The sequence below is a fragment of the Petromyzon marinus genome, unplaced genomic scaffold (genome assembly GCF_048934315.1).
Source record: "Petromyzon marinus isolate PM22_M1 ecotype Great Lakes invasive population unplaced genomic scaffold, UKy_Petmar_22M1.pri1.0 PM_G_Scaffold_25, whole genome shotgun sequence".
In the NCBI taxonomy this organism is placed as follows: domain Eukaryota; kingdom Metazoa; phylum Chordata; class Hyperoartia; order Petromyzontiformes; family Petromyzontidae; genus Petromyzon; species Petromyzon marinus.
Genome location: NW_027422817.1, coordinates 2,202,300 through 2,222,886, shown reverse-complemented (window position 1 = coordinate 2,222,886; position 20,587 = coordinate 2,202,300). Strand labels below are relative to the sequence as shown.

The 20,587-nt window shown below is 57.8% G+C and overlaps 1 protein-coding gene across 3 annotated transcripts; it reads right to left on the bottom strand.

Moving 5' to 3' along the window:
- Positions 1–2,159: 2,159 nt before the first annotated feature.
- On the bottom strand, positions 2,160–19,965 carry LOC116958737 (cadherin-2-like). Of its 3 annotated transcripts, none has more exons than XM_076060913.1 (15): positions 19,607–19,965; positions 17,584–17,811; positions 16,803–16,952; positions 15,623–15,767; positions 14,107–14,279; positions 13,037–13,174; positions 12,370–12,555; positions 11,166–11,273; positions 10,649–10,791; positions 9,660–9,802; positions 7,434–7,664; positions 6,256–6,486; positions 4,989–5,119; positions 4,650–4,881; positions 2,160–3,798 (listed from the first exon to the last, which is right to left on the bottom strand). In XM_076060913.1, exons 1-15 carry the CDS (start codon positions 19,694–19,696, stop codon positions 3,596–3,598), a joined length of 2,532 nt encoding a protein of 843 aa, XP_075917028.1. In that variant the 5' UTR covers positions 19,697–19,965; the 3' UTR covers positions 2,160–3,595. The 3 variants fall into 3 exon arrangements, with proteins under 3 accessions (XP_075917028.1, XP_075917029.1, XP_075917030.1); XM_076060914.1 differs by having other exon boundaries at positions 4,650–4,802; XM_076060915.1 differs by lacking the exon at positions 16,803–16,952.
- Positions 19,966–20,587: the final 622 nt, after the last annotated feature.

Sequence of the window (20,587 nt, the reverse complement as noted above, 5' to 3'; positions counted from 1 at the left end):
CACAGGAGATAAACCCTTCAAGTGCAGTGTGTGTGGGAAGGCGTTTTCAGTTTCATCTGCTCTTGTAACACACCAGAGAACACACACGGGAGAGAAACCCTTCAAGTACAGTGTATGTGGGAAGGCGTTTGCACATTCATCTACTCTTGTAAAACACCAGAGAACACACACAGGAGAGAAACCCTTCAAGTGCAGTGTGTGTGGGAAGGCGTTTTCACAGTCATCAACTCTTCATGGACACCAGACAACACACAAGCATCAGAAGATCAACAAGGAGTGGAGTCTGAAATCAGCTTGTGAAAGTCAAAGTGCCGCAATGAGCCCATCCCTCATGAAACAAGAACCGGAAGAAAATCCCAGCTTGGACACTTTTAAAGATATCGAGGTGAAATATGAAGAGGTGAAGGTGAAATGTGAAGAAGTGATGGTGAAGAGTGAAGAAGTGATGGTGAAGAGCGAAGAATTGAAGGTGAAATGTGAAGATGAAGATTCAACTCCACAATGGGACCTTCACATCGATGGAGGCTGATACCCGAACCGCTCCTGGGCCTCCCTTTCGCCAACCCGCGTGCTCAAACATGCGCCCCCCCGTCTCGAGAGAAGGGGCTGGCAATTTCAAATTAACATCGTCCAGACAAATCGCAGCGGCGTACGCAGCCGCTGCAAGAAAACCTGACAGTTTTTTCAGCTCTCCTTTAACGAACACGTGGAAGTTATCGAACAGTGACATTTTATCTTTCCAAACATCGCCAGGCCCCTCGGTGGACATCGACGGCGAATCGCCCCGCCGGCCGTCCCGAGTTCTCGCCGCCGTCCGTCGTCGGCCTCGGCCTGGCGGAGAATCTCGGCGCCGCGGGCGCCCTCCTCGACTCCGGCTCCCGCTGCCGCGGCGCCCCTCCCAGCCGGCGCTCGCATCGGGCGGCGGCGCTCGCACGCGCGAGAGACGAGAGACGCTCCGTTTACCGTGCGAGCGGTGAACGGGGCGCACCTAGCCTGGCGCAAGCGCCGGAGGCCACTGCGCGAGTAGTCCGGCTTCGGCCGTGCCCTCCCCGCGGTCGAGCACGCGGCCCGAGGTCCGGCCGCCGGCCTCGCGTTTCTGTTTGTCGTCGTTCAATTTCCGCCCGGCAGGTGCGCCGGTCCGGTTCCCGTTCACGTGGGGTGCAGCGAGCGAGTGAACGCCGCACGGCGGAGGAGTCAGGGAACGGGGGTCGTCGTTTATTGTGAAACCGTTGGGCGGTGGATCGCGTAAGTGTACACACGTGGGCACACCCGCGCACACCTTTACATAAAAGCCGCCTCTTATCGCCCCCCATCACGCGGTCGGGGGGGTGGGAGGCGGGGGGAGCGGCCGCACTAAAAGAACAGAGGACGCTCAAAATACTTTCATAATCGTCGCAAAAAAAAATCATCGATAAAATCAACTGCTGTGAGCTACTGCATGCACCTGACTGCCAGGCAAATGTTGGATTTGGTTGCCAGGAAACTGTAATTGTTGCCAGGGCAACCGTGTGAAAAGTTTTTTTTGGTTTGGCCATGTTTTTTCTGTTGTAGTACGGAGTTAGAATGATGGCTTTAATCTAAGTTGTCTTGTTGTTGTTGTTTGACTTGCATCCCGCTGGAATTTTTGCACAGAGCGTGGGAGTACGGTGCTTTTCGTGGAAGATTTTTGCTGTTTTTTCCCGGATTTTTCTGTTTGCGCATAGTCACTTTAAGATGTTTTCATGTTCACGTTTTATGTTTGTTGCGGTTGCACCCGATCAAAAAAATGAAATAAAAAAAATCAATCGTGCGCCGCGCATGGCGCTGGTTAGAGCCCTGCGAGTCTCGATATGAGGGGGCGGTGGTGGTGGCGGTTCTGTAACCGCGAGCGTGGTTCGCTCACCGAGCGTGGCTCCATTACGACGCGAGGGCCTCTAGCACCACGGTCCAATCGGTGTCGGCGCGCGGCTCACGTCGACGTGGTGACGTCGCCACGCGCAGCTCCATCGCCGTGGTTTTACGTTGCCGCTGGTTACGTCGCACCGCCGTGGCGGCGGCTACGTCACAGCGAGCTGTTCCGCCAGGCTCTGTGACGGCGAGCGGCTCCGTCTCCGCGGGGCGCGGTTGCTGCCACGGCCGGCTCACCGCCCCACCCACCGCTCCGCCCCCCCTCACCCCCCATGGCCCCTGGCACGGCAGCTCTGCTGAGCCGGCGCCCAGTGCTGAACCCAAATAGGCACTTAAATAAATGTTGTACTCGGCAAGTTAACAGCCACAGAGGCCGAGCTCAAATCAACAGAGTTTTTTATGAAGCTTATATTTCCACAGCGCTGAAAACGGGGCAGGAGGCCTCATTGCTTGCTGCCCCAACTCCACCGCCTAAAAGTGATTAGTCGTGATTAGAGTCGTGATTAGAGTCGTGATTAGAGTCGTGATTAGTCGTGATTAGTCGTGATTATAGTCGTGATTAGTCGTGATTAGTTGAACCATTCAAAACGCAGGCGGTGGCACACCGCAAGTTTGCACATCACCGCCTGCTGGCAACCACGTCTGTCGGTAGAGCCCCGACACCCCCCCCTCCCACCCCCCGGCTGACGTGATTGGTTGGTACAGTCCCATAAACTCATTATCCATGCGACTATACTGGGCAGAGGCGGGGGTGGGGTAAGAGGAGAGACGTCATTGTCTCGGCCAACGATGGTTCATGAGGCTGGAGTTGTGGAGTACGTGGGGGGGGCCTGGGAACCCACGGGCAGCAGCGTCACTTGGGGGAGTCGCTCCGACGTACCAACTTGAGCGTTAGCGACGGTGCTCGCTTAAAATCGCTCGCCCGCCCCTCCCCGCTCACTCACCCCGCCCACTCGCCCCTTTTTAACCGGCGGCCGTGGTTTTTTGCGGTTCAGCTCGCGGGCGGGTGGGCGGGCCGGCCGGTTTCGTCTCAAACCAACGTTCAGCGTCGCCGATTCGTTGACGAGGAACCTCCCCTCGTCCAAGGTCGCGACGCGGACTTGAGAAAAAGCCGTCCATGAATTTCTAAACGCATCATAAACCCGACGCGGGATCGGCTTCGTCCGTACCCGGAGATCTGGAACCGCGTCGCCGCAAGCACGCCCACTTCCTCCCGTTCCCGACGTCGTGAACCAACGCAGATTACCCCTCGCCGGGGGGGGGGGAGGGACCACAGCGGCGCCGCCCTGGTACCACGAAGTCGTTACACGTACCGTCGCCTCGTCCTCCAGTCGGGTTATACCTCCACTCCCCCACCCCCCCCAAAATAAGAAAAAAAGGAGTAGCCTCCAAACTCAAAATTGCTGCTAGCGGGCAGGCGGGCAGGCGGACAGGCAGGCGCACTGGCTGGTGGATCGGCAGTCCAGCCGGTGCTATGCGGTGGGCAGCCGGTCACGGGGGTATTGTGGTGGGTGGGTGCCGGGGGGGGTAGGCGAGGCTGGCAGGTGTGGGGGGGGTGAGTGGAGGTGCACGGGGGGGGGGGGGAGGGGGAAATGACGACGAGGAGAGAGTGGGGTTGAGAGTAGTAGGTGGTGGTGGTGGGGGGCAGGGTGGTGGTGGTGGTGGGGGGTCTCAGTCGTCACAGCCGCCGCCGTACATGTCGGCGAGCTTACGGAAGCGCGGCCCCCACGAGTTGAGACGCTCGTAGTAGTCGTAGTAGTCGTGGTGGTCGTCGTCGTCGCCGCCCCCCCCCGCGCTCGAAGAGTCGAGCGAGCTGAGCGAGCCGGCCAGGGAGCCGTCCCCCTCGTGGTGGAACACGTGCAGCGAGTCGTAGGGCGGTGTTGTCGTGTCGTCGTCGGCCGTGCGCAGGCCCTGGAAGCCAGAACACCACCACCACCGCCGCCGGAGACAGACGGTGACGTTAACGACGATGACGTCATCGACGTCGACAACCGACGACAACGGTGACGTTTGTGACAGCATCAGCAACGATACAAACGTCGGCACCGATGACGTCATCGACATCCAATGATGACGACGGTGACGTTTGTGACGGCATCAGCAACAATACAAATGGCGGCACCGACGATGACGTCATCGACATCGACAGCCGCCGCCGCCGACGACGGTGACCTGAGTAGCAACGGCAAAAGGTCGCCATGGCATCAACAACATCGGCGATTACGTCGCCAGCAATGACGTCGTCCACCACTAAGACGACATCATCATCATCTACACGCTGTGCGCTGTGTGGTGGTGTAGTGGTGTAGTGGTCAGCGCGCCGCACTACGTACGTGTCTACGTAGAACTTCCACTGCGCCGTACGTAACCAACTGCGCCAATTGGGGGCGTTACGAAACCCGGCGGCCCGAGTCGGATTCCCGCTCACGAGCAAACACCGGGGTGACGATTATCTGACCCGGTCCTGGGCCTCCCCCCCTAGCTCGACTCCGCCTCAATCGAGTCCCCGGGCGCGGCGTGTCAACATCGCCACTGGGGGGGGAGACAAAGACGGCCAGCGGGCATGGTGCCGGCCACCCACCCTCCTCCGTGCACCGCTCCTCGCCAACGGGACCTTTGTCTCGTGCATCGTTTGACGGGGCGGTGGCGGCGATGGTTCACGTGCGCGGCGCTGGGTTTGGTCGTGCGCGGTTCCATCCCCTACGTGCGTGCGGCGTTTGCCACCTCTCCCACCCACCCACCCACCCCCCCTTACCACCCACCTCGCTGATGAAGTCGCCGATGTCGCTGGGGTGCGGGTAGCGCGGCTCGGCCAGCGACGGCCGCTCGTCCAGGTGGCGCACGCCGGGGCCCTCGCGGCGCGGCGGCGGCAGCTCGCTCGGGAGCCGAACCAGCAGCAGCGCCGGGTCGTAGTCCTGCGGCAGCAGACCGCGCCGTCATCTCGCCGGCGCGTGGGCACGCAGGGCGCTGCCGCCACCGCGAGAGGGTCTCTCGCTGGACAGTCAAACCGCATCCACCGCCACACTGCCGTCTCTCCGCACCACCGCACCACCGCACCACCGCATAAACGCACCGCGCAGATGTGCGAGCACGCCTCTCACCCGGTCCTCCTCTCCCCCGCCCTCGTCGTCGTCGTACGTGAAGACGTCGCCGCCCTCCTCCTCGTCCTCGGGGTCGCAGAGCGGTTTCTCGTCGCGGCGCCTCTTGCGAGCGACGAAGAGCGGCGCCAGGACTGCACGCGGGGGGGGGGGGGCGACCCGCCCCGGTCAAACCGCGGAAATCCTCCGCGAACGAACGGAGATCTCGCCGCACGAATCCCCGCGCCGCCGGAGGGGGGCCCCGCGTCCGCAGCACCGGGTCCCCCCGAACGATACCGACGGCTATTATATTAAATTTTGATTTAAAGCTTTCGTGACTGCAGTAATTTATATTCTTAGTTTTTTCGGTAAAGTCACGTTGAAGAGAAACAACAAAATAACAAAATATATATAAAACAATAAAAAATTCTCACGACGTTTCGACCATAACTCAAACGGTCATCATCAGGTGTGTCGGTTTGCATAAATTTATTTTGAAAACGGCATATTTATTTATTTATATATATAAAAATAACGTTTGCGTCACGCGCAACGATTGGCAGTTTGCCAGGACTAGTCCATCTATTTTTTGAAAAGAGGAGGGGGGAGACGAAATTTGTTTTTATGTATGCTGTCTGAAAGCCACTGTAAGCGTGAACAATCAATCAAGAACTGAAATGATTTATCAAATCTTTCCAATGATTGCTAAGATAGAATCCATCTTCTCGGTTGAAATTGTCTCTGTGCTTGTATATGTGGATAGCCTCATGAACGAATCTCTCATGGAAGCCAGATGGCTTACAAAGAACCTCCGTCTTGGAAAAGTCAATGGCATGTGAGCCTACTGAATTAGAACAATGATCTGCTACGGCCGAGGTGTTGGTCCTACCGTGTTTAAGGTCTGCTTTATGTTCACGAATGCGGTCCGAGATATGGCGTTTGGTTTCTCCAATGTAACTACTACCACAGAGGCAACTTAGTTTGTAGACACCAGGGTATTGTATGTCCGGAATCATTAGCTCTTTCGGTAAAGTGACGTTGAAGGAAAACAATAAAATATATATAAAATACAAATTCTCACGACGTTTCGACCATAACACAAACGGTCGTCATCAGGTGTGTCCGTTTGTGTTATGGTCGAAACGTCGTGAGAATTTTTATTGTTTTATATATATTTTATTATTTTATTGTTTCCCTTCAACATGGTGACTTTACCGAAAGAGCTAAGAATATGAATCGCTGCAGTCACGAAAGCTTTAAATCAAAAAGATGCCGACGACGTCAAACTCACCGAGAAGCAGCAGCAGCAGCAGGCAGAGGAGGGCGGCCTCGGCGCCGGCGGCATTGAGGCCGCCGGCGGCATCGCGGCCGACGCAGTCGCCACGCCGGTCGCAGGCGCACACCTTCACCTGGAGCTCCGACACGGCGCTCATCGCGGGGTTGCCCGAGTCCGTGACGAGCAGCGGCACCAAGTAGAGGCCCTCGGGCAGCGCCGTCTTCATGCGCAGCTGCGAGCCGCCGCCTGCGGGGCAGAAGGGGAGGGGAGCGTGGAGCGTGGAGCGGAGAGATGTCGCGCGGTGCGCCGAGGGCGGGGTGGCGGGCGCATCGTGACGCGGGGAGTCGCGCCGGCGACGAGAGTCGACGACGCGGCTCTCGGCCGCGTCCCGGGCCGCCCGCTCGTTCGGAAAGCGCCGGCGAATCCGGAGGGGGTCGGGGGCGGCGACGTTTTCCCGGCTCTCGTCCGACGGGTCGCGAGGTGCGGGTCGACGACAATGGACCGGCGCGTTCGGTTGTTTTGGAGCGGTGGCCTGGGGCGAGGACAAGATTTTGCGCGTTGCGATGCCGCACCCCGCCGCCGCCGTGTTTGATCCATCAACGTGGCGGGATTTGGCGACTCTGCCTTACGGCTCAAGCTGGGGGGGGGAGGGGGAGAGGGGGAATGGGGATCCGTCCGGATCGGAAAAACCCGGAAAATATTTTCGTACCCGGCACACCATGTCCAGTATACCACTGGCTCCTGCTCAGCTGCGTGCCACCCCCACGCTCAGTCGGTTCACGAGAAACAACGAGATACTGGGTGAGATAATTACGAAGTAATCCTTGAGTAGGGCGCTGGGTTTTGCTGCTACGCTGCCCTCTGCTGACAACACAGGCCAAGAGCAAGGTGGGGGCAGAGCGGGACAGGGTAGGGGGCAGTGCAAGCGTAGGAGTCATGGCGAGCGAGTGGGAGCAGAGTGATTGCTGAGTGATGGCAAGCGAGTGAGTGATGGTGAGCGAGTGATTGCTGAGTGATTGTGAGCGAGTGATTGCTGAGTGATTGCTGAGTGATTGTGAGCGAGTGATTGCTGCGTGATTGTGAGCAAGCGAGTGAGTGCGGTTTGCTGTCCGCACAGCCGGACGTGGCAGTGTGGGTGGCGCAGTGCAAGGGCAGCGTGGGGGGGGGGGGTGGTGGAGGGGCCCCCCACACACCGTCCACCCGGTGGATGGTCCAGTTGTCGTCGGCGGCGGGGTTCCCGGGCGCCAGCCGGAAGCCGAAGGGAGCGCCGTTGAAGTCCTCGTCGGCGTCCCTGGCGGTGACGTCGACGGCGCCGCCCGGCGCGCCGCACACCGCGGCCTCGTCGGGCCGGGCGACGGGGGCGTTGTCATTGACGTCCGACAGCAGCAGCGCCAGTGTCCCCGTGCCGCTCGCCACGGGGTCGCCTGCTCCCACCGGCACGCCGAGACACGAAGAGCGAGATCCCCGCACGCCCCCACCACTCGCCGGCCTTCTACAAACCAGCGAAGGTTCGGCACGGCAGCCTTTGTCTCCCCAGTGAGGATGTTTACACACACACACACACGACACCTCTGTCTCCCCAGTGAGGATGTTTACACACACACACACACACCTCTGTCTCCCCAGTGAGAATGTTTACACACACACACGACACCTCTAGTCTCCCCAGTGAGGATGTTTACACACACACACACGACACCTCTAGTCTCCCCAGTGAGGATGTTTACACACACACACACACGACACCTCTGTCTCCCCAGTGAGGATGTTTACACACACACACACAGCACCTCTGTCTCCCCAGTCAGGATGTTTACACACACACAGCACCTCTGTCTCCCCAGTGAGGATGTTTACACACACACACACACGACACCTCTGTCTCCCCAGTGAGGATGTTTACACACACACAACACCTCTGTCTCCCCAGTGAGGATGTTTACACACACACACACGACACCTCTGTCTCCCCAGTGAGGATGTTTACACACACACACACCTCTGTCTCCCCAGTGAGGATGTTTACACACACACACACGACACCTCTGTCTCCCCAGTGAGGATGTTCACACACACACACGACACCTCTGTCTCCCCAATGAGGATGTTTACCCACACACACACGGCACTGGGTACTCTTGTTTGAGGCCGAGTCAACCAAGGGGAGACCGATTCGGATAATAATCGTCATCAATGTTGGGCGTGAGCGGGAATCGAACTCGGCTTGCCGGGTTTGTAATGCAGCGCGCCGACCCTTCCACCGCCGCTCCAGACGTGGACCGGTTACACAAACATACCACACCAGGGACGCATTGTAAGGCTGAGTCTACCTACAGACGCACCCCACTCACTCATTTTGTGAATTGCACCTTTAAGGAGAAGCCACACACGCCAATCGAAGGTGCGGGAAATGGCGAACGAGCGCGGCGCGACGGTGAGTGAGTGATGGCGAGTGAGTAAGTCAGTGATGGTGAGTGAGTGATCGTGAGTGATGGTGAGTGAGTAAGCCAGTGATGGTGAGTGATGGTGAGTGAGTAAGTCAGTGATGGTGAGTGATGGTGAATGAGTGATGGTGAGTAAGTCAGTGATGGTGAGTGATGGTGAGTAAGTCAGTGATGGTGAGTAAGCCAGTGATGGTGAGTGAGTGATGGTGAGTAAGTCAGTGATGGTAAGTGAGTGATGGTGAGTAAGTCAGTGATGGTGAGTAAGTCAGTGATGGTGAGTAAGTCAGTGATGGTGAGTGAGTGATGGTGAGTGAGTAAGTCAGTGATGTTGAGTGAGTGATGCTGAGTGAGTGATGGCGAGTGAGCAAGTCAGTGATGGTGAGTGATGGTAAGTCAGTGATGGTGTGTGATGGCGAGTGAGTAAGTCAGTGATGGTGAGTGAGTGATGGTGAGTAAGTCAGTGATGGTGAGTGAGTGATGGCGAGTGTGTGATGGCGAGTGAGTAAGTCAGTGATGGTGAGTGAGTGATGGTGAGTGAGTAAGTCAGTGATGGTTGAGTGAGTGAGTGATGGTGAGTAAGCCAGTGATGGTGAGTGAGTAAGTCAGTGATAGTGAGTGAGTGATAGTGAGTGAGTGGTGAGTAAGCCAGTGATAGTGAGTGAGTGATAGTGAGTGGTGAGTAAGCCAGTGATAGTGAGTGAGTGATAGTGAGTGAGTGGTGAGTAAGCCAGTGATAGTGAGTGAGTGATAGTGAGTGAGTGGTAAGCCAGTGATGGTGAGTGAGTGATAGTGAGTAAGCCAGTGATGGTGAGTGAGTAAATCAGTGATGGTGAGTAAGCCAGTGATAGTGAGTGAGTGGTGAGTAAGCGTGGTGTGATGACGAGTGAATAAGCGAGTGAATGTGGTGTAGCTGGGGCGTGTCTGTAAACAGGGGGGGGGGGGGGGGGGGTGGTGCATTGTGGGGGCAGCCCTCACCGTCATCCGTGGCCAGGAAGGTGGCCGTGTAGGTGTTGCCCTGCACCAGGGCCGCCTCGCGGTCCAGCACCACGGCCGTGGTCACCTTGCCACTCACGGGGTCGATGTCCAGCCAGTCGCCCGGCACCCAAAGCTTCTTGTAGCTGCGCGCGGCCCCATCACACAGACACACGTGCACACAGGTGAGTCACACACACAGGTGAGTCTCACACACAGGTGAGTCTCACACACAGGTGAGTCTCACACACAGGTGAGTCACACAGTTGAGTCTCACACACAGGTGAGTCACACAGGTGAGACTCACACACAGGTGAGTCACACAGGTGAGACTCACACACAGGTGAGTCACACACAGGTGAGTCACACACAGGTGAGTCACACACACACAGGTGAGTCACACACACAGGTGAGTCTCACACACAGGTGGGTCACACAGGTGAGTCTCACACACAGGTGAGTCTCACACAGGTGAGTCACACACACAGGTGAGTCACACACAGGTGAGTCTCACACACAGGTAAGTCACACACACAGGTGAGTCTCACACACAGGTGAGATCACACACAGAGGTGAGTCACACACAAAGGTGAGACTCACACAGAGGTGAGGCTCACGCAGAGATGAGTCACACACAGAGATGAGTCACACACAAAGGTGAGTCTCACACAGATGAAGAGGTGAGTCACACACAGAGGTGAGTCTCACACAGAGATGAGTCACACACAGAGGTGAGTCACACACAGAGGTGAGTCTCACACACAGGTGAGTCTCACACACAGGTGAGTCTCACACACAGAGGTGAGTCACACACACAGCTGAACAGAGTTCACACAGGCGATTCACACAGCTTAGTGTCACACAGCCGAACAGAGTGAGTCACACACAGGTGAGGCGCACACACACACGGAGGGCGGGAGGAAGGGTCGGCTGCCGGCTGTCCGGGCGGCGACGGGAGCGGCCGGGGGGAGTGTGGCTGGGGAAGGCCTCACCGCACGGCCTGCCCCTGCGCGGTGTCGGGGTCACGGGCCACCACGGTGGTCACGTGGTGGCCCACGGGGAGGCCCTCGGGGAGCTTCACCTCCCGCCGCAGCGGCTCGAACGTCGGCCCCTCGTTCTCGTCTTCCACCGTCACCTACCGGGTGGGCGGCGGGGTGGGGGGGGGGGCTGTTAGCGAGCACCTGTAGAGGTGGGGGGGGGGGCACGGTGTGGGCGGTCGTGCGGGAGGCGGTGCGGCCGTCACCAGCGCTGTGCTTCACAGCGCTGGTGACGGCACAGATGTCCAGGAGACAGCTGTGAAAAAAAAGGTCTACTGGACTTGAAATAAGTAAACATCGGGGTGCTTAAGTCATTCGCTCTCATCGGCCGAGAAAAATTGTCGATAACAAATGTGCGCGACTGAAGTTTCGCCGTCTGAGGCGGTATCAGATCTGCCCCCGCGAGCGGCGCAGGAAGCTGTGGGGGGGCGAAACTTGTGGGGGGCCGCGGGGGGCAGCGGGGGGCACTCACGGTGACGGTCGCGATGCTCGCCGGTCCGAACTCGGCGCTCTCGAGCGACGCCTCGTTCTCCACGGCGACGACGAGGTTGTACTTGGACGAGCTCTCAAAGTCCAAGGGCTGCGGCGTACACACACACACACACACCAACCACACACACCACACACACACCAAACACCACACACACACCACACACACGCCAAACACCACACACACACCACACACACACACCAACCACGCACCACACACCAACCACGCACACACACCACACACCACACACACACTCACCACGCACCACACACCAACCACGCACACACACCACACACACACCAAACACCAACCACACACACATACCACGCACACACCCCACACACCACACACACACACCACACACCAACCACGCACAACGTTACCCTCCCACCAATCAAACGCTGAGTCATCACCAACACCGTCACGACCGCTGCACCACAGTCACCGCCGCCGCCATCCCCACGTCGTCACCGCCGTCGCCCACCGGCAACATCGCCACGAACTTCGCCTTGCCACCACCATCACTATCATCAGCATCATCATCGTTACGCGACCATTACCAGCATTGCCATGTCAACCTCATTTCACCATCAGCCACCGCATTCACCATCACTACCCTATCATCGCATCACCACCACCACGCCACCTCTCCCCCCATCACCACCACCCAATCAATAACATCGCGACGCCACTCCCATCACCATTATCACCACATCACCCTCCCCCGCCACCACGACCATTACCATCACCACCCCCATCATCACCACCGCTACTCCATAATCGGCACCTTCACCACAGCCCCATTATCACCACCACCACTACCCCATCACCATCACCGTCTCCTACGTTACACCATCACCACGACCATCAGCATCACCATCACCACCATCACCATCACTACCCCATCATCATCACCATCACCTACGTTACGCCATCACCACGACCATCACCACCATCACCATCACTACCCCATCATCATCACCACCACCTACGTTACGCCATCACCACGACCATCAGCATCACCATCATCACCACCACTATCACTACCCAACCACCATCACCGTCTCCGCAGCGGCAGCGCGTGACAGACCCCCCCCCCACCGCCCTCCCCCCACCACCGCCCTCCCCCCACCACCGTGCCCCCCCCCCCACCCCCCCCCCCCCCCCCCACCGTGCCCCCCCCCACCTTGACGACGTAGAGCCTGCCGTCGTTGGTGCGGGGGTCGGTCTCCACGGCGAAGTTCTTGCCGGGGTCCCCGCCGCGGACGACGTAGCGAGTGCGCCACGCCGGCGTGCCGGGCTCGTCCACGTCCGTCGCCGTCAGCGTCGTCACCGTCACGTTCACCGCGTTCTCGCGCGCCGTACCGCTGAACTGCGGCGGAGACGGTGGTGGGGGGGGGACGTCGTCAGATTCATTGTTCCGCCAGTCTCAAAAATAAAAATATTTTACCAGGTGAGGCCCCACAGCACGGAGCTATGCAGCTCTGTTTTTAGAAGCAACCTAGCCATCAAATGGTAGCTCAGCGAAGTGGCTCATCATCACGTGGAAATGTACACAACAGCTTTGAACGCAAGACCACCACGGGGAGAACATTCAAATTACAAATATACACGCGTCAGGGTCAGGATCAAACCCACGACCTTCCGCATACCGCACAAGGAAGTGAACATCTTGCCAACCGGGAAATGTTAGTCGATGGCGAATGTTAATTTAGAGGCAAAGTAAGTCTACGGGCCATTTTCGTCTAAGTGCAATGTAAATCTACATGCAATGTTAATCTACGGGCCATGTAAAGTCTAGGCGGGTGATCTGGTGGCGCGGCCTGGTTGTGTGCGGCGGCGGCGGTTCGTACGGTTATGCCCGTAAACTCGGGGGCATTGTCGTTTTTGTCGGTGATGGCGACGATGGCGGTGGCCGTGTTTGCGAGGCCGATGTCCGGGTCGCCCTCCATGTCCAAGGCCTGCACCACCAGCACGTACTGCGGCGTCCTCTACACAGACGGGGCACGCAGACGCACGACTCTTACAGATGAACAACAAAACGACGAGGACAAGCATTCCTCGTGCAGCCTCGACAGACCTTTGTGCTGGGTGGCCAGCATCACGCCCGGCCGCCTTTGTCTCCCTAGTGGGGATTTTTTCACACTGCAGCAGGTTACTCATTTGAGGCCCGAGTCGACCGTCACCGGTGTTGGACCGGTCTCAGGTCCCCGGGTTCGTAGCGCGGCGCGCTAGCAGCGTCACCGTCGCTTCCGAGACACAGGGCACCACACAATACGAGGTACATGGTCAGTAGAAATACATATATTTCATTCTATCTATGCTGGTATGTGCAATCCAAAGGTTGAACACGAAATTTAACGCTCTTCTGAAATTCGTGGTCCGCCAGGAAGTGTCTAACTGTGTTGTTGGCCTGACTGGATGTGCTTCACATAATGTTTTTCAGGTTTGTTGAATTCTCATCTCTCATCTCTTTGCTGTATTTACCTCCGCGATTTGTTCTTGACACCTGATGAAGATTGCTTGCGTTGTGATCGAAACGTCGCGATTGTTTTTTTGTTCTAATATAATTTTATTGTATTTCTACGTACGTGACTTTACCGAAAAAACCAATGAGTAATTTTATGCAGCCACGAAAGCTTTAATACTTTATTAGGGCACCACACAATAGCTGTGCACTTTTAAATCCAGACTGAAAACTCGTTTCTTTAGAGCTGCTTTTCGTGTCGAGCCTTTCGCCCTTCCCTCGCACCTCCGATCAGCGCGGTCGCCTGCGTACGGCGCGCGACTTGACGTTCAACGCAACGTGCATACACGACTGAAAACACGCGAACGTAACACCGTACACACAACCCCGGAGGTTAGCCACCATCCCCCGGACCGACGTCAGCCAATCGGCGGCGGTTGCCGCGGGACGACGCACCTCGCGGTCCAGCCCGGCGGCGATGGTGCTGATGACGCCCGTGGCGTTGTCGATGGTGAACGTGCGCTCCAAGGGCACCTTGGGGGCCTGCGACATGATCTTGTAGCGGATCATGCCGTTGGCCGTTAAGGCGTCGTCCTTGTCGCTCGCCTCGACCCTCATCACCGCCGTGCCTGCCGGGGGTGGGAGGGAGGGCAGGGCAGGGGAGGGCAGAGGGGAAAAGCAGGGAGGGAGGCGTGGACGTCGTTACTATCAAAAAACAAAACATTATATTCGTTCGCATCACAACCACCACCATTCTTGTCATTCTCAACATCATCGTCGTTATCAAGAACATCCACGTCCATGTCCACGATCCAACATCCACGATCAAAGATATTATAAATAATGTCATCACAATCATAATGATTTAAACCAGCTTCACCTGTTAATCATAAACATCATTGCCATTGTTACCAACGTCACCACCATGCCTATTGCCACCTCTACCTCATTCACCACCAATATCCCCACTGCCACTACCACCACCATCACAACAACAACAACCGCCATTCGCCACTAAGTGGCGGTGACATCACCACGACGCTTGTGCCAGGCTATGTACACCTTGAGGCCACGTGAAGTGTCGAACGCCCGCTGGGAGGCGGTCACAGGGCAAACCCAGGTGCCACGGGTCGACTGAGACGACTGGCTGATGCACCACCTGTGCCCCCTACTGTGCCAACTTGCTGTGTTTTAGCCACCCGGCACTCCGCTTATTGTGAGTGTCGCTCCTCCGCCCTCCGTTGTTGTTGGAGGGCGGCTGCCTCCAACTGCCCAGTAGCGTCCTTCACGAGCCTCCTCCACAGAGGCCGATCTTGACACTGGCAAGTCCGCTTAGCTCCACATCCTCCTGTACCACATCACTCCATCTCTTCTCTAGCCCGTGACGCGCCTGTTTTATCTCCCTCGATCCGGCCGAACAAAAGCAGTTTCGGCATGCGGTGGCTGGGCATGCGGGCTCCATGACACAGCTATATGCCGGAGGAGCTCACCGATGGGACTTTGTCCAGATCTTTCGAGGATACGTGAACTCCTCACACAATCCAGGCTGCCTGGTTAAACCCAGGATGAATCGTAGGCAGGCCAGCCTAAATGTTTTAAACCGGCGAAGATGTTCCATTCGGGGGGTCTACGTTTCGCAAGCGGAGAGAAGGGAGCGAATGACCGTGGCCGAGAAGACCTGAAGTTTCGTGCAGAGCAACAGACCAGGTAGCTTCCACACGGCGTTACGCAACCGATGAAAAGACATTGCCGCTCGACTGATTCAGAGTGAGACCTCTGCTGTCAAACCGGAGCTGGTCATGAGCACACTGCCCCGGTATGGGTAAACTCTCCACTCTCTCCACAACTGCCCCATCACCAATTGAGAGTTGCGGGGGTTGAGTGTCCGATGGTACAAAATACCCAGGCGGGCGCTATCACTATTACACCCCCGTCACCACCGCGCCCGTCTGTGCCCGTCCGCACGCCGCACCTGGTGGGGATCCCTCAGCCACGGAGCCCTGGAAAACGGGCGTGGCGAACTCGGGCCGGTTGTCGTTCATGTCGATGACGTTGATGACGAGCTTCACGGGGTTCTCCACCGGATGCCCCTTCATGTCCACCGCGTGGGCCTTGAGCTGCAGCGGGCACGCCACGCACACGCCACGCACACGCAACGCACACGCAACGCACACGCGCGTTACACGCAACGCACACACGCGTTACACGCAACGCACACGCGCGTTACACGCAACGCACGCAACGTGCGGCACACGCAAGAAAGCGCGTGGGGACTGGTCGTTGTTCTGCGCCCTGGTTCTCATCGCCATTGGAGCTGCCCTGAGCTGCCCCTGGGTCCCAGTCATTGGTGCCGCCCCCGATTGCCCGGCCGTGTAAACGTCGCCACTCTGGAGACAAAAGCGTGGGTGGGGTTGCTGGCCACCCACCCCGTCGTGCACAAATGTTGGCCTTTATGCGGTGCTCGCTAACAGCACTTGCCTCAACCGTCTACGACGCGCTATACAAGGGATCCTTTGTCCCTGCGTCTCGTTGTTGTTGCGGTGGTGGTGGTGTGGTTGTAGTCGCCGACGTTTGGATGTTTAGAGTTGGCCAAACATCCCTCTAGAGCGGCGGTTCTCTAAGGGTAGTACCTGGACCACCGACGGTCTGGGACGGTACTCCTGGAGGTCCGCTGGGTTGCGATGCTGATTGCAGGTTGATCCGCAAATGTTTACGCCTTTTGTTTCGGACATTAATAGTTTACTCGTGATATTTAAAATTGAAAAATTAAATTAAGTAAACCACCTCGATTAAAACTACCCGAACCCTGAGATCTCAACCGTTATAGCTGCGTTAACGTTCTTTTAATGTTCCGGTAATATGAATATAATTTAGTAATATTGGTATTTAGAGAAGTGAATGGTTTGTGTCACCAGGGGCAGGAGGGGGTTGCACCACGTAAATGTTTACACTGACCGAGTGGTCCGGGGACCAGGAAATTTGAGAAAACTCCGCAATAGAGGCCTGGACCTTACTACGCGAACACAAACACACACACACGTGGGTGTGCTTGCTAACACACACACACACGTGGGAGTGCTCAATAACACGCACGTGGGTGTGCTCGCTAACACACACACACACACGTGGGTGTGCTCGCGTGGGCGCCTCACCAGATACTCTGCGATTAGCTCACGGTCCAGGGTCTTGGTGACCGAGAGGCGCCCGGTCACGGAGTTTACGACGAACACCCCCGTGGGCTTCTGGTCGGCGCCGGGCCCCACGATGCTGTAGCGGATTTTCCCGCGCGTGTTCGATTTGATCTGCGGGGACGAACGCGGACGGGGTAGGGGAGGCGGCAGGGGGCGGCGTTACGCTCCGCACGATAGCCACGCTCGTACATCGCGTGAATACGCGGGGCAAGCGCGGTTGGCGAGCGGCAGCAAATATGAAGGCTGGCGTGGCACACGAGGGGGTGCGATACGCGGTTACCAACACACCCGGCCGCCATTATCCCCCCAGTGTGGAGACGGCTATATACACCGCACCGTGTACTTAGTTGAGACCAAGTTCAGATAACTGTCACTGGGTGTTAGCCGTAAGTGGAAATCAAACTCACGTCTCCAGGTTCAGAGCGCAGTGTGTGTTAACCAATTGGCCACCGCTCCCCCAACATATATACATGTACACACACACACAAACATCACATGCTGATACATGGCATGCTAAATACACCACGAACCCCCAAGACAAATACACCACATGCCACACACACACATTCACCCTCACTCACCAACGCGTGACATTCACACACTGCTCAACAGGGGGTTGAACGTAGGCAGCAGGGCACCCGAGTTGGGGATCGAACCCAGGCCCCCCTTTCTTGCCGGTGGGGGAGGGGTGTGGGGGTAGAGGGGGTGAGGGGGGGGGGGAAGAGGGCAGGGGGACCTTCACCTGCACCAGCCCCTTGGGGAAGGGCCCGCGGTCGTTCTCGGGGACGTTGATCGCCGGGATGAGCCAGCCGCGCTTCTGCCGGCGCCGCCTGCCGCTCCGCAGCCGGCGGAACGCGAGCACGCCGCCCTCTTCCGCCCCCGCGGCGCCGACGCCCGCCTCCTCCTCCTCCTGGCGCTCCTCCTCCTCCTGGCGCTCCGTCTCCCGCTTGGACGTCCCCCCGTGCCTTCCCTGCGAGGCCAAGCGGCGGAGGGGCGGCGGCGGCGACTCCGTTGGGACGACGCTAACGGTGCCGCGCGCGGCCCCCCCCCCCCCCTCTCTCACGCGCTCCTCGCCGCTCGAAATCCAGCCAGGCCGCCCCCCCCGTCCCCCATTTGGGGGGGGGGTGGGGGGGGTAGCACGGTCAACGTCACGAAGTTCACAAGCGACGTTGGTCGCGTTGGGCCACGCGTCGACGACACCGGCCGACCGTTCCCATTTGCCTCGGCCCTTGAACCTGAAGATTGCCGCGCGTGCCAAGTCGCTTACTTCACGTTTCCCCACGGTGGCGAGATGTTAACTACCTCGCCTGGTGTGCCGGAGGTCGTGGGTTCGATGCCGACGCTAACGGTGCCTGTGTATTTGGAGTTTGCGTGTTCTCCCCGTGGCCGTGTGGATTTTTCTCCGGTTCTTACAGGTTTTTACCTGCACATTTAGAGTCAACGTGCGCTTGGGAGTTGTTTGTGACGCTAAAGATGCCCACGTGATTAACCGCCTCATCGGGCTATCGTTTGTGGGCAGGACGCTTCTGAAAGCGAGCTACATAACCCAGTGGGGCTTTACCTGGTGAAATAAAAAAAAGTTTGAAATAGTTTAATTATACTCCGACCTCTAATCCGCAATTTCGAGGCGAAATTAATAACGGGCGTACCGTTAAGACGCTCATTTCACCCACGGCGATTCAATTTGCTTGGGGGTCCGATGGTGGGGGGTGTTCTTAACGACATAAATTTGGCCGGATTGTTGCGTGGCCTAAACCCGGAAAATAAACTCCGAATAGCAACGCCAGCTGCGGATAAAAAGGTACGCTTTTTCTTTGGTTCTTTCGGTAAAGTCACCACCACATAGAATGAGAATAAAATAATTAAAATTAATAAAATAACACAATAAAATTCCCACGTTTCAGCCACACCGCAAGTGGCCTTCTTCAGGTGAAAGGAACAGACCTGTCGGGACGACAGAGCTTCAAGTCGTCCCGACAGGTCTGTTCCTTCACCTGAAGGCCACTTGTGTTGTGGCCGAAACGTCGTGAGTATTTTATCGTGTCATTTTATTAATTTATTCTCATTCTACGTGGTGGTGACTTTACCGAAAGAACCAAAGAAGATGAATCCTTGCAGTCACGAAAGCTTTAAATCGAAAAATAAAAAGACACACGTCAAAGTGAATGGTGAAGACGCGTCGCTCGCACCGTAACTGCGCTCACACAAGGCAGCAGTACCTCTACGTCGTCTCAACCCTACCTCAAACGCTGCGTTCAGCCACTCCGGTTATACGGTTGGGGGAGCGGGGTCAGAGGTTGTGGACTCAACGCCTGCTGCTTATTCGGCACAGCGCAAAGCTGCGTGGTGCAGGAAGTGATCCGTTAAGGCCGCGTGGAGCGGGGGGGGGGCATGGGAGGGGGGGGCAACAGCTGTGGTGGTGGCGGCGGTGGTGAGGGTGGCAGACGGAGGTGAGGACACTCGGCCATTGTGCCAGCGAGGATTCCAAAGTGGCACCGTCACCCTCGCCACAGGTGCTGCTGGCAATGTTGGGGTGGGAGGCTGGTGGGGTGGTGGGGTGGGAGGTTGGTGGGGTGGGGGGGTGGTGAGGTGGGGGGGTGGTGGGGTGGGAGGTTGGTGAGGTGGGAGGTTGGTGGTGAGGTGGGTGGGGTGGGGGGAAGCAGTGTAAGTGGTAGAGGGATGCGAGGGGGGGGGCTGACGAACGAGCTTGAAAAGGGGATGAAGGGGATGAGGAGGACGCGTTTGGGGGTGTGAGGCCCCGTTACCTGAGACTCGCGGCTTTGTTCCTCCGCTCTCACCGCGCCCAGCAGCAGCAGCAGGGGTAGCAGCAGCACCCTGGGGTACAGCCCCCTCATTTCGGGGGTTCCGTCTTCGCGGGCGGGGGGGGGGGGTCCCTGAATCCCCTCAAGTTCGCCTCAGAGAAGGGAGCTCTCTCCCGTCTCAGCAAGGGGGTAGCTAGGGTGACTGCTGCTGCTGCCGTTTGCGAGGTCCCCGATTCGTGCTGTGGGCGGTGTTGGCGAGGGGGTTGTTCCCTGATCTCGGGAAGGGATCCCCGTGGCTCCGGGGGTCTGGCTGCTGTCGGGGTCCCGGGCTCGCTGGGTGCCTCTCGGCGACTACGCACGCGGGAAAATGGCGCTGAGCGCTGGCGCGTGGGTGACGGAGAGGTGGGGGGTGGGGCAGCAGCTGGCGTGACGTCACTTCCCATGTGACAAATGGCACCGCCCATTACCTGCGGGGGAGGGGGGGGGATGAAGGGCGGTGGTGGGGGTGGGGCAGCGCCTAGCGTGACGTCACTTCTCGTGTGACGAATGGCACCGCCCATTGCCTGCGGGGGAGGGGGGATAAAGGGCGGTGGTGGAGGTGGGGCTGCACCTGGCGTGACGTCACTTCCCATGTGACGAACGGCACCGCCCATTACCTGCGGGGGAGGGGGGATAAAGGGCGGTGGTGGGGGCGTGTGTGTGAGTGTGTGTGTGCGGTTTCAAAAAAGGGCGGTCCTGCACAGATGCCATATTTTCTGTCCGTCTGCTACAGCAGAGGTGTAGAGAATTCCAACAAGACCTACATCTCTGCTTTATTGACCTGGTCAAGGCCTATGATACCATCAGTAGGCCTGGGCTCTGGGTCGTTCTTCGTGCTTTTGGAGTACCTGACCCTCTGCTCACGATCATTAAGGACCTTCATGATGGTGAGCGGGCCCGGGTAGAACTACGTGGCCGGGAGTCAGAGCCATTCCCTGTACACCT